We start from the raw sequence: 21,155 nt of genomic DNA on the forward strand, positions 1-21,155 counted from the left end.
GTGCTGGCTTTTCTCTAGCTGTGCTGAGTGCATGGGCGTCTCACTGCGCTGGCTCATCCTGTTACAGAGCACAGGCTCCAGAGTGTTCAGGCACCAGGCATTTCAGCATGCGAGCTGCAGTTGCCCTGCAGCACGTGGGATCCTCCCAGACCAGGGAACGAACCCACTTCCTGCACTGGCAGGCAGATTCTTTACCACTGAGCCGCCAGGGGAGCCTCTGCATTTGCTTTCTGTACCTTTACTCTTTTTTTCCCTTCTGCTGGATTCAGCTGGCCAAGCTCGGGTGAAACCCAACCCTCTACCTGCTGGCAGTTCTACTTTCTTGGTATGCTTATTTTCCTATTCTCCAAGACAACTATTTTACATCCTTTTCTCTCCTCTAACCTCCCATCTCTCATCTTTTCTAAAACCCAAAAATGCCATTAAAAAAAAAATTGAATTTGTATAGATGGGATTGACATCATTCTCAATATCCATGAACATGTAAATCTTCATTTCACTTTAACATCTTTCAATAGTTTTGCTTCCTCCCAGATTTTTGGAAAATGCTACTTAGTTCTGCATGCATTTCCTTGATACTACTATATTTCTTATATGAAATAAATTTTCGCTCTTTACTGATTATCCATTCTTGACTACAAGCTCTTCTGGTTTGTTACCACTATCACCTATTCCTTAAGTATTACCTGACTGCCTAGGCCACCCAGTACGAGCTTCAACAGAAACCAAGAGCATCCTAAATTAATTTTAAAGGAATAATAACAGACAACAAACTTGATTTGACTGAATTGGCACTCAGTTCCTTACCATATTCCTGTGCTCCAGCTGCACAGCTCTTCAGGAACATGAGGTATTCAAACTTACAGCGGGAAAACCTGACTCAAGGGTAAGCAGCTAGGGTAGAGCTGTCAGAGGAAGTCGCTGCAGCAGAGGACTGCGGCCACCGCCCCCTCTAGGCTGTCTAGTCCTCATACATAGTGAACTCAGCATGAGGTGCTGGGTGACATAAGAAAAATACACAAGAGAAAAACAATGTTCTGTTTGCAACACTGGCAGCAAGGCTCATCACAAAAAGCTTTCTTCCTTGCCATGGTTTTCAAAATCACATTCTTACATCATTGGATTATATAAGCAATGTTGAAATCATTTCCCACAACATATATCCTAATGCATGCAACTGTTAAAAAAAACACTACATTTTACATACCATGAGCAGTGCTCAATTGTCCATACCATCCAAAGAGTTGGTCCCAAATTGAGAAAAGGCATTTCAAGGTGTTAACTGATACTAGCCCAGCTACTTGCCTATTTTTTCCCACTTTATTCACCAGTCCCCTGAACCAAAACTACCACTGCAAAGCAACTCTCAGTTCTGTGAATGCCAAGCCCATTCTGAACAGGCACAGAGCACTGCATGACTTCCAGATATGCCTCTCTAGCCAACTGTATATCCCTAAGGTCTCCAAAACTGGCCAGAACAGTCCAGAATGTCTCTGGATAGCAGTCATCAAATATTCTATAAAGGAAAGTAAGACACTATAAAATATGGAACATGCTTACGTTACAAGGGTGCTGAGGACAAAATGAATGTCACTGACCTCTATATTCTTTAAGCAGCCTTCCCACAAGCATTCCATCATTTGTGGTTACCATCTCTAGTACCCAAGTAAAGGAGCTGAGCTGTGTTTACTGAGTACAGCAATCTCTGCGGCAGACACCTGCTAACTAAGGTGGGTGTCCTTCAATCTGCAGGCTGAAATAACTCACAGTTCTGTTAGTCTCCACTAGAACATGCCCTCTCTTTACCACTGCCTCCCAGTAAAAGGAACTCACTGAATGGAAAATGGCCAGATTATCGTAGCAAATTCTAATTTTCAGTACAGGTATGCTACTCAACAAATGATTACACATTTTAAGAACATTTCCTTGAGTAAATACCACTAAGTATCACCTATCTGCAGAGATTTAAGTTAATAACCAGCTAAGTACTTATAAACTAAAAAAGCAAGGCAGAAATATACAACAAAGACAATTATTTAAGACCTTTATTAACAGGTGCTTGCAGTTTGTTGACTTTTTTTTTTTGAAAAAATCAAGCTGTAAACTTTTATTACAAATTAAAAATGAGGTTCTTAAAAATCTCAACTTGACCAGATATGAAACAATTTAAAAACCTTTAAAGGTGTATTGAGAAAAAACAGGCTTTTTTTTTTTTTTAAAAAACACGTTTGTCATTACCAAAAAGAGACATCTTTAGGTAAAAATAATAAAAACCCCATGCTGCATAGATAATGCAGATAGTTCTAGTTATCTGGTCAACAGGCAAAAAGCAAGCACTTAAGGTCTTCAGCTCCAATCTTTTGTTCATTTCTTATTGCTGGAATTTCATATTCATTTCTTCTTGTTGGATGACTAAACTGTAAGAGAGAAAAAAAAAAGTTTTCTAATTACCTTCTATAGTTCACTGCAATCTTTCAGTATCTCAAATTAGCTAGGCAGGGAACACATCTCATACTGGTTTACCTTTACACAGCAGTTCATAACAGGAGCGGGCATTGCCATATAATAAGAATGGTTACTCATAGGTTCTGAATGACCTTTGACACTCAAAATAGGGGGAGAAAGTCTCACTGGCTGAAAATGGTAATTCTAGAGTCAGAGACAAATACATGTCTCCTAGAATCAAGTAAAAAGGGAATCCTCTTAATTTTAGAATTGATGATGTAATGCCAAAGCCACCACGTTCCTCAAACAGACCATCCTGGTCATCATCACCTACGTTTTTAATGTGAGTAGCCATCCCACTTATTTTTGAAAATGAAGAATCTCACAATGTAATTACTTGTAGTTAGCAAGACTTTCCTCAGCTTACTGGTGTTTGTGTGTGCACTCAGTCATGTCCGACTCTTAACAACCCCCATGGACTACAGCCCACCAAGCTCCTCTGTCCACAGAATTTTTCAGGTAAGAATACTGGAGTGGGTTGCCATTTCCTTCTCTAGCTTACTTTAAAATCATCCAAGAAAGTTGACAAAAAAGCCCTAATACAAAAGATACAATGCAAAGCTAGGCCAAAGTATGGCTCTGATATACAATCCATTAACAAAATGACATTCAAGTCATCTTAAGATTAGTTTGGGTAGAAGACACCGTAAGTTTAAGTGGCTTACCTTACCTGATGAACTGGGTTTTCCTCTCTTTCATTAATGGACATCACTCATGACTGCCCAGAGGGCCATCGAGGCTTACTTACCCGGATGATGGTAGAGATGGTAAGCCGGCATTTACTCAGCCCCGCCCTGCTCAGCCTCGGGAGCGGACGAATTCTCAGCTGGTGGATCGGCTGCTTTTGTCTCTTTGCCATCTTGTGGTTTAGGGTTTTCTGGGCGTCTGCGTCGGTAATTGAAGTTGCGGCGGTACCGACGTTGAGGTGGCTGCTGACCTTGGGTCTCATCTCCTTGGTTTTCCTTATCTTCTTCATTGCCGTCCTCTCTGGGCTGTCTTTGGCGAGGAGGGCCCCTGGAATGAACATTGTGGAAGCTTGCAATGATAAAACCTTTCTTTAATCAAGTCACCAGGTCAACACATCTGCTCTTTCTGTTTATCAAGTGGTATGCAGGTAATTTATCAAAACTGAAAGAGTAAACTTGGTTTTTACTTCACAAATTGAGTATGACGATTTGGTAAAAGGATTTGGAAGTGTAAACTAAGATGACCGTTTACAACTGATTTTAACAGTCTCATATTACCCCATATATCCATATATATACTCAATATATTCATAGATAGTTAAGTGAATGTTGGGGAGCCTGGAGTGCTGCAGTCCATGAGGCCACAAAGACTTGGACACGACTTAATGACTGAACAACACACTCATATTATTCAAAATACCCATAGTATAACCTATTCCAAAGTTAGCCATGAAAGGACTAAAGCTGTACAATACCATCAATACCCTAATGCTATTTAAAAACATGGGTATTAAAGTAACCAGGTTTGGAAACAAGTGCTAAACTTTATAGATGAACATTTGTTTTTTTTAAAAAAAGCAGAAATCAAAACCAGAGAAAAGGTATTATCTTCATATAAATCAAAGTACACAGCAACCATTAGTTTGGGAAAGGCAGATCAAAACCACTTCATACACACCAGGAGAGCTGAAAACAATCACACTGGGGAGGGGGCGGAAAAACCCCTCAATGCATTGCTGGCTGGTCTGGCTATAAAATGGTTCAGCAGCTTTGCAGAACAGCTTGGAGACTAAATGACCTAGCAGTTCTACTTCTAGATCTGTATCCAAAACAATATCCGCCACGCATTATTTTAACATGCACAGCAAGATGTGAAAATAACCCAAATGCCCATCAACCAAGTTAACGAAGAACAAAATGTAATATCCATACAATGGAACCTGATTTAGTCATAAAAAGAAATCAAGTACTAATGATAAAGGCATGAATGACAAATACACGAGGTGAAAGCCAGACACAAACTAGGCAAATACAGAGACAAGGAAAGCAGTAGCCAGGGGCTGGTGTGAATATACGAAAAACCACTGAGTCACACACTTTAAACACCAAGATTATCAGCATGCCTTTACACCTGTGTAGGTCATTCCAGCTCTAACTATTTAAGATTCCATTTTTCACCTCTAACCCCTCCAGTCTTCCACCTACCCCTCCCAACTTCCCCCGCCCCCCACAGCCCCCACCACCTCTTCTCCTGAAACGGTTTTCCCACATGTTTGGGAACTCCTGACCAGTCTTTGGCAAAACTGCCCTGGCCCTCCCCTGTAGCCTTTTGAATTCTAAAATCCCACCTTTCAAATCTTAATGTCATGTTCCATTTTACTGCCCTTTTCCTACTGTAATTATCACGACAGTTCCACATAACATGGGCTTTTAGATTCTTTCAGTTCAGTTCAGTCGTTCAGTCGTGTCCAGCTCTTTGCGATCCCATGAATCGCAGCACGCCAGGCCTCCCTGTCCATCACCATCTCCCGGAGTTCACTCAGACTCACGTCCATCGAGTTGGTGATGCCATCCAGTCATCTCATCCTCCGTTGTCCCCTTCTCCTCCTGCCCCCAGTCCCTCCCAGCATCAGGGTCTTTTCCAACTTGTCAGCTCTTTGCACGAGGCGGCCACTTTGCCTCCCATGCAACTCCTGTTCGCTACTTAGCTTCCCTCAGTTTCAAGCACTCTGCCCTCCAGTCGCCCTTTCCTTCTTTTCCTGGTGTATTCCAGAAGCCTTGTTCTCCCACTCTTATGTCCACTAGGACCTGTAATCCAACAATCCTACGATCATTCTGTCCCTTAACTCTTCCTTAATCCTCTTCTCTCCTTTCTCTCTAAGTGCAAGGTCTACCACTAAAGATTATCAAACCCAAACCCAGTATCTTTGAGTAGACAAATGCTGAACAAATCTAACTCTGCTTAATCTCAGGCTGCTGCTCAAAATGGCTGGAAAAACACAAGCATGTCTGGTGGACCCACTTTAAATTTGTGATCACTGTTACTTGACTTCCCCTATTTCTCTTCTACAGATAATTTCACGTATTTGTCCCAAACCTCTCACCCCTTTCCTTTTGACTTCACCAACACACTGGTGCCCATAAACTCTGGCTTTTTACACATGCAACATCCATGGTTCCCAGCAAAAGACATCCCATTACATGGACCAAACCCAATCCTAACTGAAGATAGCTGCAGCAGATAATTCTGACAAGTATCCTTTTTTTTAAATTGCATTTTTCAGCCTACAAATAAGCTCTTATTTCTCAAACAAAAAAAATCCTTTCTTAATGATTCCTTTCCCTTTACTGCCACCTCATCTATCTTCCTTTCAGCAAAACTCCTGCTATACTGATCTCAGATTTCTCACAATTCGCTCTTGGATCTGCATCAATTATTTCACCCCCTGGATTATAAGTAGCATGTGTCATTTACTATTCAAACAAAAAATTCCTGACTAAATAGTTTGGAAAGCCCTGCATTCATCGATAGATTATAATAAATATATTCAAATGAGACCATTAAATAAAACTGAAGCACTCAACAAAAATTCATGTGCTGTTTTTAAACACGCCAATGAAAATAGGTAGAAAATTGGAAAAGTTCTACAACGTAACAAAAAGTAGACCAAGGATACTGCCCTTGGGATTTAAAGGGACAGAGTATGAAAGCCTATTTTAGACCGTTGATCACTATCACAGATAAACATTTATCACTATTTAAGAGCTGATATTGTGATTGTTTGCAGTATTTCAACAAGGTATCTGTGTCTAGGTTTAGACACAGGTGCTACCTGTTAGTTTTAGGGATCACATCTGGAGACTCAATATTCTAAGACCTTTTACTACGTATATGCATTAAACCTATCTGGCCTGTGAAGCTCTACCCTAATTCCTCTAATAATTAAACACCTTCTGTTAAAAAGGTATGCTTACCTTTACTTTTCTCCCTCCCAATGAATCAGGTCTTAAAGTTATAATACAATGCAGTTTAAACTACCATTCTCTTACCTGGTAAAGGACAGAAATGGGAAATTCCATACCCTCATTAGAGTAAAACAAAAACAAAACCAACTGCAAAAAGTAGACCACATCTATAAAGCTGTTTTTAACCAGTGCCAGCCAAGATGCAAAGAACACATTCTCAAAGATAACTGACTTCAGGTTCACCTCTTAGGCATCTGATGAAAGAAAATGTGAAGTGTTAACAGACAAATGACTGAAAAAGCCTGCAGAAGCAGCATGCTGTTGCCGAGTCGTAGCACGCGCTCGAGTCAACTCTAAACGCAAGCCGCACCTGCGGAATCGTGGTCTGTAGCCCCGATACAGGTTCTGTCTCACTGGTCTGCCTTGTTCTCCGGCACCTTGGTTGTCAGCACCCTGAAAAGGCAATGGAGACCAAGCCAAATTTTACTCCATTTACATCAGCGCAAACCCCAACCAGACAAAGTCTGAATACAGCAGCAGTTAAAAGGAAATAAAATCCATTTACCTCCATCACTTCTCCCTGCACAGGAGGGTTGGAGTACTGTGGTCGACGCCCGTAGGGTCTCCGCATGTAGTAAGGTGGGAACCTCCGCCTGCGGTAGGGCCGGCGCTGTTGGGCCTGGCCTTCGGGAGCGCTCTCCGATCCCTCATTCTTTTCCCCACTCTCACTATTCTGGTAATTCTGCTGGTAATTGCGTGGAGGACCCCTGCGACGTGGATAGCGTCTATAATGGTTACGGTCTGCTGCGTATTTACTGCCTTGCACTGGAACTCCACCAGGGCCTGTAACGTTCGCTGCCTCCGCACCCTACAAAAGCCATCATATAGTCATAGTGACAATGGAATTAAGGACACGCAGCAAAACGCACACAAAAAGTACAAAAGGGTCTCTGTGGCCAGGGGTGCAGAGAAATGATTTAACACTAGCTCCTCACTGTTCTGAAGAGGTAGCCCTCTATCTGCAGCCAGCACATTAGGGTTGGTGCACCTGTGTTCAAGTGGTCACCTGACCCATCCATCCACCTTAGAGCCACCATCCTAATGGATGAGATCTCCAAAATATTTCCATACTGAAGTCAAACCTTTACACAAAAAGCATCCTCACCTTTTCTCCTTCAACAACATCAAACTCCACAGTCTCTCCATCTCCTACACTGCGAAGGTACTTCCTGGGGTTATTCTTCTTTATGGCAGTCTAGTAATATCACATTCCAAAAATAGATTAACAGGGGAGAATAATGTGCTTTTTCATTTAAAATGTACCAGAGTCAATATTATTTTAACTTGGATATACAAGTAAAATTAGCTTTAAATAAGACCAAACCATCAATAAATTTAGGAAAACAAGGACCAGTGCTACCCCCAACCTCAACCAAAATACTCCAATCTTACAAGGCCCCAGCATTTTATCACTATTTTCCAAACTAAAACAAGTCATTTAACACGCAAGACAAACACAACTATAAACATATATTTTAAAATGCTTTTTGCAAAAGCATTAAATGTAGCTTTGAACAAAATGAGGATATCCACCTATCCCCAAAGACTGCACTTAATATAGAAGCGAGCCCCACACAGGGCCAGTTTAGATGACAGGCGAGTTTAGTTTTGCATGCTTCAAAGTTGACCAAACCAACTTTGTCCCTGTGTTACCATATCAAACTCTGTTACAAATGTCAACCAAAATCCCTTCCAACCTGATTGTGGGAATACTTCAATGGAAATGCAATTCCCATGAATTAACTATGACACTTTTTAATATTCTGTGGGTTATTACCTCCCCAGAATACATTAAATCTCTCATTGTTACTCATTCTCTAGACTTGTATAACAAAACTAAAGGGGAAGAATAACATCTCATATTTAATACTTCCATGAAGTACTTTCATGCATTACCCACTCGATCGCATTATGAAGATGTGAGGCATCATTATTCATTCCTCTTTTAGGGTAATAAAACAGGCTTTAAAAGTCAGGGGACTTGCCCAAGGTCACAAAGTAAGTGACAGAGTATGGACTTTTCTAAATCCAGGTCTCGGGACTCCAAATCCCATGTTCATTCTACTATATCACAGCGGTATCCATTACGGGATCACCCATGCATTTCCATTCCAGAGGAGGCAGGACAACCAACAAATCTGAAGCCAATTAAGCTAAAGTTGCCCAGAACTGCAGTCTCCTTGTAACACCACCAAGACCTGAGCAGCCAAAGTCCTAAGAAACAACTAAATGTTGAAACCACCTCCAAAATAAAGAGGAAAGCATGTTGGTGACAACTTGTGGGTTGGTACAAGTGGGTGACATGTGTTCAGCCAAATAATCGATCTCATCTGTCATCTAAACTGTCACAAAGTTTCCATACCTTTCATGTAACTCTCAATTATCTGCAGTCATAGGGGATAGCAGAAATATGGGTTAATTAAAACCCCACACTCTTGTTTTGGTGAGTATCAATTCTCTCCTGCACATTCCCAGACCCTTCACTGTTGCCCAAAGGCAGCAAGACTGGCAAGCCTTGCTGTCTGTCTCTTGTATCCAAGTCTGCAAATTCCTTCGAATATGCAGAAGGAAGTAAGAAACAGATTAACTATTGGTATTCAATTTTATAAAACAAACATTTGTTTTAATACAATATTTTGCCTGAGCAGTCTTTTATTTGTTTAGAATTTAAATGTTTCCATACTTAATGTTTGACCCTGTGATTACTGAACAGGGTTTTGGATGTACCTAGAAATTGATCTGGACTCCCTCTCAATTATCATTGAGTGGTCTACAGGTCAATGCAGAGAGCTACACAACACCAACTTAAGGCAGCCTTTCCAAGGAAGTATGCTGCCAGCCAAGCTCACACCTGCCTGAATAAAGGCACGAGTGTGGAGACTGACTGTCTTTTGATGTCTAAATCACAGTACAGTGGTTAAAAAGTTCTTAAAGAGCGATTTTCAATACAAGTCAGTAATATTTCAATAGTCTCAGTAAAAAAACAAAACAAAACAAAACAAATCCACTCCCCCCTGGCAGAATTCATAGAAGTATGCATTCCTAAACATTTTCCCTACCCATTGCCCATTGCATTCCTATGGAGGAAATTAAGTCCAATGAAACCTATGATATACTTAAGGTTGAAGTATCAGTGTTCACTTGGCAGCGGCTTAAACAATAAACTTCTTAACGTTTACAGTTTTCCCGAACACTTCCCTTAAATAGTGCTTGTGGACGAGAGCTTGGCATGCAGCACCTATCCTGGCAGTTCTTCCCTCTCAAACACTAAGGTGAATCTAAAAACTATTCAATAAGCAATTACCAACCTTGCCATACCACCCTTTCACTTAACCTTCAACTAGCAAGGATTTCTAAATTTGGCAAGCTGGTAAAAATTCTCCAAACATAAAAACATATCTTACCCATTCTAAGTACTTTAGAATAAACAGAAGGATCTATGCTACAATGTCTAGTTTTTCAACATTTGTCTCAAATCAATGTATTTTGCAGCTTTGGCCTATTTCCCCCATCACTACTGTCATCTGTCAGAGGTAATTCTAACAGCATTTGAGTGTGTCATGGTCAGCAACAGTACGGTTCGAATTTAGATTACTGGAGGTTTTCAGTTTGTCTGAAATTAGGTTTGAAAATTTAGTGTAAGGAATCAAGTGAATTCAACATTTAAAAAAGTTACAGCTATTAACAAAACAAAATACCAACACGAAAGGCCTATTTTAATTAAGTGAACTGCCAACACAATGTTTTAATGTACACATTTAAGCTGTAGTACCCCTCTTCCTGTGGGAACTAAACTGTTTGGTAAGTGGACTTAATAAACCTTTTTTACAAGGAACAATAGTTCAGAAGACATACACCCTTTTCTTCTCACAAGTGTTGAGCCAGAAGTGTAAATAGCCACAGGAGCACTCACCTGGTGTACAAATACATCTTCCTTGGTGTCATTCCTACAAGACAGAAGCAAGTAGAACAAGTTAGAAAACTGAACACTACGATGCATGTTGCCAAAGATTAACAATACGCTTTGGCTGCCAACCAGCCACTAGGAAGGAAATTAAGAATCGAAACAGAAACACAACCAGTAAATCACAATGGTTTACTAACAATCGTCTCACCACCTACTTCAGAAGGACTACAAAAGGAAAAAGACAAATAAAAAGTGTGGGCTACAAAGCCATTAAGAGGACAGAAGTGACTAGCAACATATATTGTCGCTTCTCATTCTACTAAACACTAAAAGTATTCCAGCACAAGCCATTGGTACCTCTAAGAACATTGTTACTAACTTAAGTAGAAGAGATCATGAACATACTCTCATCAATTAACTAGCTTCCTTCCTACTTCATCTTTACCATCCCCAATTCTCAACTTTCACTGAGGGTATAAGGACGACCTCAGAATGTACAATACCAGAAGTGAGCCCTAAATGTAAACTATGGACTTTGAGCAATAAACAATGGTGTCAAATGTAGATTTGTCAATTTAAACAAATGTATCACTTGGTACAGTATAGCAGAGGTGGTCATGGATACAATCTGAAGGCCTGGGGTACATGGGAACTATGTATTTTCTGTTCAACTTTGCCATGAACAGAAAGTGCTGGTAAAAATAAAGTACTGATTAAAATAAAGCGACAGATTACAATGAAGTACAAGTATGAATACTACCAATACCGACATCATTCACATGGCAAGCACTGTTTGCGCCAGAAAACCAGGAAGTGAAGATGAATGCAACTTTTCACTAGCACACAACCCTCTTTTACTTTGTTTTAAGGCATCATTTTTACACCAATCTTTGTTGTTTAGTTGTCTCTTTTGTGACCCCCATGGACTGTAGCCCACCAGGCTCCACCATCCATGGGATTTCCCGGGCAAGAATACTGGAGTGGGTTGCCATGTCCTTCTCCAGGGGATCTTCCCAATCCAGGGACTGAACCTAGGTCTCCTGCACTGCAGGCAGAGTCTTTACTACAGAACTACCTGGGAAATCCACACCCATCTTTAGTCTGTTGTTAAATAGGGGAAAAACTGTGAATGAATGGATGTTAGCAGTGAGGGGGCAGTGGTGAATGCTTTGACTTTCTAGAGATTGGGAATTAATGTGATGATACTACTAGTAAAAAGAGCCCCTGGAGAAGCAACATTTCTAGACCTTTCCTGACTCACCCCACCCTGCTGTCAGTAGGTCAGAGTTGAGAAAGGACTAAACATTCTAGTGTTTATGCACCAAAGAATCCATACAGCATAGGATTATCATAATCCCATTCTGACATTCTCGCAAACAGGATTAATTTACACTCTTCAAACACACACACACCCCACCCAAGGCAGGGTGAGTGAAAATTGACCTTATAAACTAGCTGAGTATTGTTGTTTAGTCACTAAGTTGTGTCTGACTCTGCAACCCCATGGACTGTGGCCTGCCAGGCTCCTCTGTCCATGGGATTTCCCAAGCAAGAGAACTGGAGTGGGTTGTCATTTCCTTCTCCAGGTGATCTTCCCAATCCAGGGATCAAACCAGAGTCTCCTGCAATGGCAGGTAGATTCTTTACCACTGAGTCATCAGGGAAGCCCCATTGAGTATTAGGAACACTTAGGAATTAACAGCCGGTTGGAGTATCCATCTGTCAAACAGGTCCACATACATCACACAATTCCACAGCCACCACTAGTTTTCAGATGCAACACGACTGAATTTCAAGCTCTAAGGTTGTTCCAAAGACAGGGGCGTTACTTTCATTACCGCGAGTAAAGGATATAAGACTTGCCAGATGATTAAGGTAAAGGACATTTGGTACTGGACTTCCATTAAGTAAATTTATTACTGGAGTTTTTTTGGGGGAAAAAAAAAAAGGAATTTATGGTTGTAATATGCATCAAAATTTCCTTAAAAAAAAAAAAAAAAGGCAACTTTCAAGAGAGGGATTTTTCATTACTATCAATGCAGCTGTCCATGGACCTGGGTAGCTAATATCATTTTTTCTAACGTAGCTGCAAATAGGTATTTACAGACTGAAAATACACACCACAATAAAAAGAAAAGCAGTTGTCTATGAATCTTACTTTAGGGTTGTAAAGGGAATTTTTAAAAATTCACCAAATACTTCTCTAGTCAGTTGATCTAGCTGCAACTTGTTACACAGGGGAAAAGCAATACGTAACAGCTTATACTGTGAGGATTTAAGTTTCAGATACTTTGCCAAGCATTTTACCATACCAATCCTCACAATGCCAAGGTGGGTGCTTTTACTTATATTACCACCCATTCTACAAATTAGGAAAATGAAGTATGTGGTCATCTGCTTACAGTGGTAGAATCTGACTCTACAGGCCCTGGTCTTTATCAAGTTGAAAACTCAGAAAGGACCGTCTGGAAATCTTTACCTATTTCCAAATTATTTCCAGGTAGACTACAGGATACGGTTTCTCTAATTTTGGGAGAGGACAGTAATAAATAACAAGCCGGGTGGAGTATCTCTGCACATCCTCACCTGCAACACAGTCACATTCTGTGTAACTGGACCAGGGCTCTGCTACATACTGCCCCTCACCACCCTCAACACATGGGAGATGCAAACGCCATTCTTTGCTCACAAGCCACATAAAACCAGTTCTGTTCTGTGTGGGTTTGTTGATTCCCAATAACTGCCACTTTTAGCTTTTTTCCAAAGTCTATTCTTCCATATTATTCCACCTCATTAGTTCTTCCTCTGATCTACCGTAGCCATAGGACTGACAACGAAAGAACAGCAAACCCAAAGGCCTCATTCAATTCTTTAATAACGTTGGGTATTTACTTGTGCTAGCTAACTGGGCATTGTGCTAAGCACCAGAAATAAAAATAAGACATGGTTTACCCTCAAGAATTTCTATCTAGAAGGCCGCCACCATTCAGTCTAATACAGCAGCTGAATTACCAAACACAGTTGCATATTACAGTATGTTAACAGAAGCAGAAGATATTAAGAAGAGGTGGCAAGAATACACAGAAGAACTATACAAAAAAGATCTTCACAACCCAGAGAGTCACGATGAGGTGATCACTCACCTAGAGCCAGACATTCTGGAATGTGAAGTCAAGTGGGCCTTAGAAACTAGCATCACTACGAACAAAGCCTGTGGAGGTGATGGAATTCCAGTGGAGCTATTTCAAATCCTGAAAGATGATGCTGTGAAAGTGCTGCACTCAATATGCCAACAAATTTGGAAAACTCAGCAGTGGCCACAGGACTGGAAAAGGTCAGTTTTCATTCCAATCCGAAAGAAAGGCAATGCCAAAGAATGCTCCAACTACTGCATAATTGCACTCATCTCACACGCTAGTAAAGTAATGCTCAAAATTCTCCAAGCCAGACTTCAGCAATATGTGAACCATGAGCTTCCAGATGTCCAAGCTGGTTTTCGAAAAGGCAGAGGAACCAGAGATCAAATTGCCAACATCCGCTGGATCATGGAAAAAGCAAGAGAGTTCCAGAAAAACATCTATTTCTGCTTTATTGACTATGCCAAAGCCTTTGGCTGTGTGGATCACAATAAACTGTGGAGAATTCTGAAAGAGATGGGAATCCCAGACCACCTGGCCCACCTCTTGAGAAACCTATATGGAGGTCAGGAAGCAACAGTTAGAACTGGACATGGAACAACAGACTGGTTCCAAATAGGAAAAGGAGTACATCAAGGCTGTATATTGTCACCCTGCTTATTTAACTTATATGCAGAGTACCTCATGAGAAAGTCTGGGCTGGAAGAAGCACAAGCTGGAATCAAGATTGCCGGGAGAAATATCAATCACCTCAGATATGCAGATGACACCACCCTTATGGCAGAAAGTGAAGAGGAACTAAAGAGCTTCTTGATGAAAGTGAAAGAGGAGAGTGAAAAAGTTGGCTTAAAGCTGAACATTCAGAAACGAAGATCATGGCATCTGGTCCCATCACTTCATGGGACATAGATGGGGAAACAGTGGAAACAGTGTCAGACTTTGTTTTTTTGGGCTCCAAAATCACTGCAAATGGTGACTGCAGCCATGAAATTAAAAGACACTTACTCCTTGGAAAGAAAGTTATGACTAACCTAGAAAGCATATTAAAAAGCAGAGACATTACTTTGCCAACAAAGGTCCATCTAGTCAAGGCTATGGTTTTTCCTGTGGTCATGTATGGATGTGAGAGTTGAACTGTGAAGAAGGCTGAGTGCCAAAGAATTGATGCTTCTGAACTGTGGTGGTGGAGAAAACTCCTGAGAGTCCCTTGGACTGCAAGGAGATCCAACACGTCCATTCTAAAGGAAATTTGCCTTGGGTGTTCTTTGGAAGGAATGATGCTAAAGCTGCAACTCCAGTACTTTGGCACCTCATGCGAGGAGTTGACTCATTGGAAAAGACTCTGATGCTGGGAGGGATTGGGGGCAGGAGGAGAAGGGGACGACAGAGGATGAGATGGCTGGATGGCATCACCGACTCGATGGACCCGAGTTTGAATGAACTCCGGGAGCTGGTGATGGACAGGGAGGCCTGGTCTGCTGTGATTCATGGGGTTGCAAAGAGTCAAACACGACTGAGTGACTGAACTCAACTGAAGGCCTATCAATCAAAGGAGGAGGAGAGAGTGGCAAGATGAGATATAGAACCCAACAGTTAAGAGCTCCTTACCAAAATCACTGGAGCCAAGGTTGGAATCCTGGCTATTCCCATTATTAACTACATAATCTTGGGCAAGCTGCCTTATTTATGAAGTCAAATATCTAAGTTTGTTTCCTAGTGCCCTTAAAAAACAAAGGCAAAGACAAGTCAAATTAATTTGATCACTTCAACATTATGGTCAACATTATTGAACTATTTTACATTCAGTTTCTCTACTTCTTGGTGTTCACAGAACATTATTCACTACTGAAAAATTTTTTACAATGAAAACACAGCTTTCTCACCTATCTAAAAGAACTGATACAATTTTGCTCTTATTCAGCATATAAGATGTCACAGTAGTGACATCAAGGAAAAAGAAATCACACAGACAGCAAGAGACTGAAGAAAAGGGGACGCCATTTTAAGTTAAAAGAATGCCAAAGAAAAAGGAAATCCTGCAGGGATCTAAGGAAAATGAAAGGCTCTTCAAAGTCCCTAATGTAGCGCAATGAAGGTAAAAAGCACGTAGCCAACTTCAAATTTTAGGAAACGTTCTTTTCACTAGGTGCCAATCCACAGTACTGCCCGAAAGGAGACATACCATATGTCAATAAATGTTCTTACACCATTATCTGAAGGCCACCACACCAAGCCATTAATAATTTAATATGCCCAAGAGCATAAATTAACTTATAATCCTATAGCTATAAAAACAAAAGTTTCAACTCTCAACAACTTAGTGAAATGACTTCTGGCCAACTCACAATCAGTGCCTAACAATCAGCACATGAATCAATCCTAGAGCACTCTGCATACAAGCCACTGCCTTAAGAACTACAGTCTGTTTTTGAAAAGACTGCCAATGACACATCAGATTTGGGGGACCATTCAAATGTCTTTTAATGCCTCCAGCCCCCTTGAAGTGAAAGTGAAGTCGCTCAGTCACGTAGCACACCATCAAATCTTCAAGTTTTCTCTAGTGCCACAGCATTTACTCATTTATGTTACAGACTACCTATGATTTCTTGGCTCTTCCCATGTCATCAAGCTATGATCAGTTTGACTTTAACAGCCTAAGAGGCTTGGCAATCATCTTTCTACAGGTCTACAAACTTTAAAAATTTACAGGCTTTGTGGGACTTCCCTGGTGGTCCAGTGGCCGAGACTCCACATTCCCAACGCAAGGGGGCCTGGGTTCAATTCCTGGTCAAGGAACTAGAATTCCACATGAAAACTAAGACCCAGTGGAGCCAAGTAAATATTTAAAACAGGCTTTGTAGGGTTACAGACTGCTGTATATTTTCCTGTCTTTTAAACAACATTTAAAAGGCAAACCTGGTTCCTGATTCACAGATCATATAAAAACAGAACGAATTTAAAGATAAAGCCTAGTACTCTCTTCTATAATTCCTTAATTGCCTCCCAATATTAGGCAGACAATCTGCACACTAAACTAGTACTATATTATGGCAATCCCTAACTACATGAAACAGGCAGTGAGAAGTAGAAAGCTTGTCAAATCTGAGGAACTAGCAGCAAACAGGGGTCCTAGCGACAGGCTAGATATCATTTAAGAACCTTTCAAATGGCCAAGAATACCACCTCCACCCCCAATCTGTAACCATACGGAAACAAACAAATTGAAGACGAGGCAGACAGCATAACAGCAGTTAGGGCAGACAAACTCCAATGTGAGAAAATAAATTCAAATCCCAGCTCTGCTACTTACTAACCACACTTCTTGGAGCAAGTTTACTCAATCTCTCTGTGCCATGGCATAGTACCTATACCTGAAATGTTGAGGATTAAATCCATTAGTTGACTTTAAGCATTTATTATAGTTCCTGGCATAAATATTTGATAAACATTAGCTACTCTTACCACCACTGTAATGAAGAATCAGTTATATACACATGAAATCCCCAATAGGGAGGCCCCCTAAAGGGAGACCAAACCTGAGAGCCACGATATAGTATTTTTCTAGGGAGGGACAGCTGAGTCTTTTCCTAGACCCTGGGTAATAAGTAATAAACACAAATGCATTAACAGAGGCCAGGCAGGAAAGGAAGTCAACAACAGGAGAAAACTAAGCCTGAAAGATGTGGTAAGAATGCATACCCCAATTACAGGTGGTAACATGTAATTGGTGAGCTGATTTTCATTTACTTGGAACTAAAGGCCCCCAAACTAAAATAGTAGCTCTTTAAAAACTCACAGATTAGGCACATTACCAGTTTGTGATCTCTTCTGTATTCGATTCTCTTTGCTCAAAATTTCTTGGCCACCCCTTACAATTAATTTAGCATTTTAACTACTCTGGATAACAGAAAAATATTTCTTTTCTGGTCACTAAAAGATGCATGTCCAACTGGAAAATAAGTTGTTACTGATCCATGTCAATCTTTCTTAAATTTGGTGAGCATGGATTAATCCTCAACACGTGGAAGCAAAAGAGGAAACAGTTTCTAGATTCAAAATCAGAGTAATCAAACCCTGAAAAGACTGACCCCATGCCACCCTTCTAATGCTATCTCAAATAGTCCTGAGTGAAGTTTTTCATTATAAAATGAAAAATAATTCCGGGGGTTAATAAACCCCTCTAGTCACATAATCCAATTATCTTTCATAGTCACAGAACACAAAGGAATAACAATGAATTCCTAGACTACATAGCCTAAGAAAACAAAGCCAAAAAATTTGCTGTGTTAAAATCAACAGTTATTTATTTGGCACCTTTCATACAATACAATCCTTAAAAAAACAATTCTAACAAGGCTTTAACAATTATCACAAGCAATAACAGACTGAAAAAAGTTTGTAATGAAACTACATTCCTTTAAAGGGGACTTTTACATTAAAAATGTATTTTTAACAAATTTTAAAAACTTAAGAACCTAAAATACATAATTCATAGAATCCCAAGGTTAAAATTAGACCTATACCAATCATCCCATACACTGTATCCTCAAGAACAGCACCCATCACACACACACTCTCTCTCTCAGGAAAGCCAGGTGCCTACAGCCCTGAACCACTTGCTATACATTTTCCCTTAAGCAAGGTAAACCTCTTCTGGACTTAACTTCTGTTAGGTTTTATAGTGTCTTGTTCAAAAGTCTCTGAATCACTGAGACAACCAGTTTAGAAATGTGAAGCACATTTATTTGAACCAGTTAGTTTGACAAAACACTGTGGTTAAGACAATCCAAACAAAGGATCATTAAAAGCCAACTTACATTTAACTTGCCCTATCTGATGATCAAAAGAGTTGATTACAAGTTAGATGGATAAAGGAATGGTATCTCACAGAATAAACTTAGAACCCGAAGAACTGCTTTTATCTTGGATTATCAACTGTTCACCTACAAATATAATCTAGATCCATTTAACAAATGCAGCAGAACCGAAGGCACATATATGCCACAATCTTTAAAACACAAATTACTTTTTAAAAGGCTGCAAATTATAGATCACTCCTAATAGGCACACCTGTGATAGCCTATCACCACACTGGGTCAAAGGTCAAAAGCGGTGTTTCTCAAACTAAGGCTCACAGGCTATTATCACCTGGAATTCTCCTTAAAAAATGTACTCCAGACCCAATGAATCTAAGCTAAGAACGAACTCAGGAATGTGTACTTTTATCCTTTCAAGGTAAGCACACAAATTCGAAAACCACTGGTTTAAGGGTGAGGCCAAAGTAAAATCAGAATAAGACTGAAATACTAACAAATTCAGAGATCACCTAAAAAGTGGTCAAACACTGGCATCAAAGCAGTCCCTGCCTTCCTCACTAGTAACCCATTATCAAAAAACTGATGAGAAAATGTGGCCTTGGCCTGTCCCAAGGCAGTGTAAGAACAGATGGAAAATTCCTAAAGATTCTGGAAGAAACAAAATGTTTCCTCAACTGCAAACGTGGAAAACAGACCGTCAAATGCTTACAATCTCTTTTGCTTTCTGAGCGTTTGAGTAACTAGTGGGTTTTTGCCAGCCAATTGTGTGTCTAGGCTTGATCTTGCCCACTTGGTTTCCCTCAGTAGAGTCCATTTCAGAAACATTCGGTATTACTTCTTACTCTTGAAGTTCTTTCAAACATCCAGTGTAACAGGGGTGTTAAGAAATAAAACGCTGCGATGACCGCATCACACCTGTAAGGCCAACACCGCTGTCAGCAGGCACACTGCTCTACACCCTGTAGCTGCACCACCAGCCCGGGCAGCCATCTTGGAAAAGATGCCCGGCTGACAGGGACCACGAAGAGCACTGTGAGCGAACTGCCGTCACCATCCCACTGCTACAAACAACTCAAAGGGTTAATCCTTAAGATGCAGTTTGCAGCTCTGCCTTCAAATACAAAGACGAATTTAATCGTGGACTAAGGTCCCTGGAAGCTACAACCAAAGCTTTAACAGGTACGATTTGGGGGGACAAGGAAGTAGGAGGAATAAGGCAATAAGACCTTAGTCAAAATGACATACTTGCATTGTCAAATCACGTTACCTCCAAAGGTTAAAAAGTTGTAAATAACCTACATAGTAAACAGCGGCTCACAATTTCAAATACCAATTTCAATAACATAGAAAAGAATGACGGATAAAAATGCGAGGGGTCTAAGCCTAACAAAATCACACCAGATCTTAGCTTTTTCTCAGTTCTCCCTAACTGGTAAGAGATGGCTCACTCACTCCGCCTGCCTTTTAAATCGCTTTGTATCTTTCAAGTTAGCTAGAGATCAACATTTAGCTACAAAACAAAGACAATCTCTACGTCTCCTAATCCTTTCGGTCACCAAGGAAAACAAAACCCCACTAGCCCTACACCAGGGATGGCAACCTACACAAGCGCCAACAGCCCCAAGTTCCTAAAGTCTACAGATGGAGGAGAGCAATGCAAGAGGCAGGACAGGGCTTCAGCGGCGGTCATCTCACCTGTTGATGAAACCATATCCGTTTCTTACATTGAACCATTTTACTGTTCCCAAAACCTTCGTTGCTGAAGGAGAGAGGAAAAAAAAACCCACAATTACTAGACGTCCTTTTTCAAAACCGCCACGCTTCAGCATCCGGTGGCTCACGCATTCCCTGGCAAAGACCCATGGCCACCTGACAGCCTTTTTCCCCAGGGCCTGCCGGCCATCCGCACGGTCCACGTGGGTGAACCCACCGCAGCAGAGGCCCCGGGTCAGGCCCGGGGCGCGGGCCCGAGCTGGGTGTGCGCGGGGACCGCGGGCGGCGGCGAGCACGTGAGAAGGGGGAAGCCGCCCGGCCCACTCCGGCCTGCGTAGGCGGCGCGCCGCGCCCTCAGGGTACACGCGGAAGGGAGCGGGTGGGGGACGGAACAACGGCGTGCGGGCCCGGGCGCACGCGGCCGGCGGGCACGGAGGGGAGGGACCCCGCCGCACACGCGGTCGGCGGCGCGCGGCCGCACAGGGGGAGGGGCGCGCGGCCGCGCGGGGTCCGCAGGGGGCGCGGGAGGCGGCGCGCGCGCGCGCGCGCTTGCCGGGCACGCGGACCGGGCGGGCCAGCGTCCGCGAGGGCGCGAGTGGGGGGGCCTGGGGGAGGGGAGGCCGCGCGCCGCCGAGACGGTCCCCGCCGGCCGCGCGCCCGCCGGCTCGCCCCGCTTCGGGTAACGGTTCCGCCGCCAGACTTCCCTACTTGCCCCACCCCCGTCCACGTCCGGTTCTCACCGATGACCTTCTTGTCCCCGCCGGCAGGCGCCGCCGATGTGAGGCCGCCCGGGCCGCCGCTCCCTGCGCCGCTGCCCGTCGTGCCGGGCTTGGTGTCGGCAGCGCTGAGGGCGGGGGCGGCGGGGGGGGCGGCGGGCGGCTGCTGGGTCTCGGCCTCGCTGCTCATAGTTGCGGTGATGGTGACTGGGGCCGGCTGCGGCAGCTGCGGCTCCTCCCGGGGTGTGATGGTAACTAGGCCGGCGGCGGCGGTGGGGCTGCTCAGGGCTCTCTGGGGTCCGCTCTCCGCTCCCGCTACCGATCGAACTAGCGAGAATGGCGGGACGGGCGGGATAAGCCCTGCGAGC

At 42.3% G+C, this 21,155-nt stretch overlaps 1 protein-coding gene across 1 annotated transcript; it reads right to left on the reverse strand.

Moving 5' to 3' along the window:
- Positions 1-2,044: 2,044 nt before the first annotated feature.
- YBX1 (Y-box binding protein 1) lies at positions 2,045-20,992 on the reverse strand. The gene is made up of 8 exons (XM_068962955.1): positions 20,812-20,992; positions 20,054-20,117; positions 10,411-10,444; positions 7,603-7,692; positions 7,003-7,305; positions 6,808-6,890; positions 3,254-3,519; positions 2,045-2,417 (listed from the first exon to the last, which is right to left on the reverse strand). The coding sequence occupies exons 1-7, from the start codon at positions 20,975-20,977 to the stop codon at positions 3,285-3,287; spliced, it is 975 nt and encodes a 324-aa protein (XP_068819056.1). The 5' UTR covers positions 20,978-20,992; the 3' UTR covers positions 2,045-2,417; positions 3,254-3,284.
- Positions 20,993-21,155: the final 163 nt, after the last annotated feature.

Source organism: Capricornis sumatraensis, chromosome 2, assembly GCF_032405125.1.
Source record: "Capricornis sumatraensis isolate serow.1 chromosome 2, serow.2, whole genome shotgun sequence".
Lineage (NCBI taxonomy): Eukaryota > Metazoa > Chordata > Mammalia > Artiodactyla > Bovidae > Capricornis > Capricornis sumatraensis.

Coding starts and splice junctions, on each gene's coding strand:
- YBX1 (XM_068962955.1), bottom strand. CDS start 20,977: ATGAGCAGCGAGGCCGAGACCCAGCAGCCGCCCGCCGCCCCCCCCGCC. Junction 20,118..20,811: donor CGGGGACAAGAAGGTCATCG/GTGAGAACCGGA, acceptor TCTCTCCTTCAG/CAACGAAGGTTTTGGGAACA. Junction 10,445..20,053: donor GGATATGGTTTCATCAACAG/GTGAGATGACCG, acceptor TCTGTCTTGTAG/GAATGACACCAAGGAAGATG.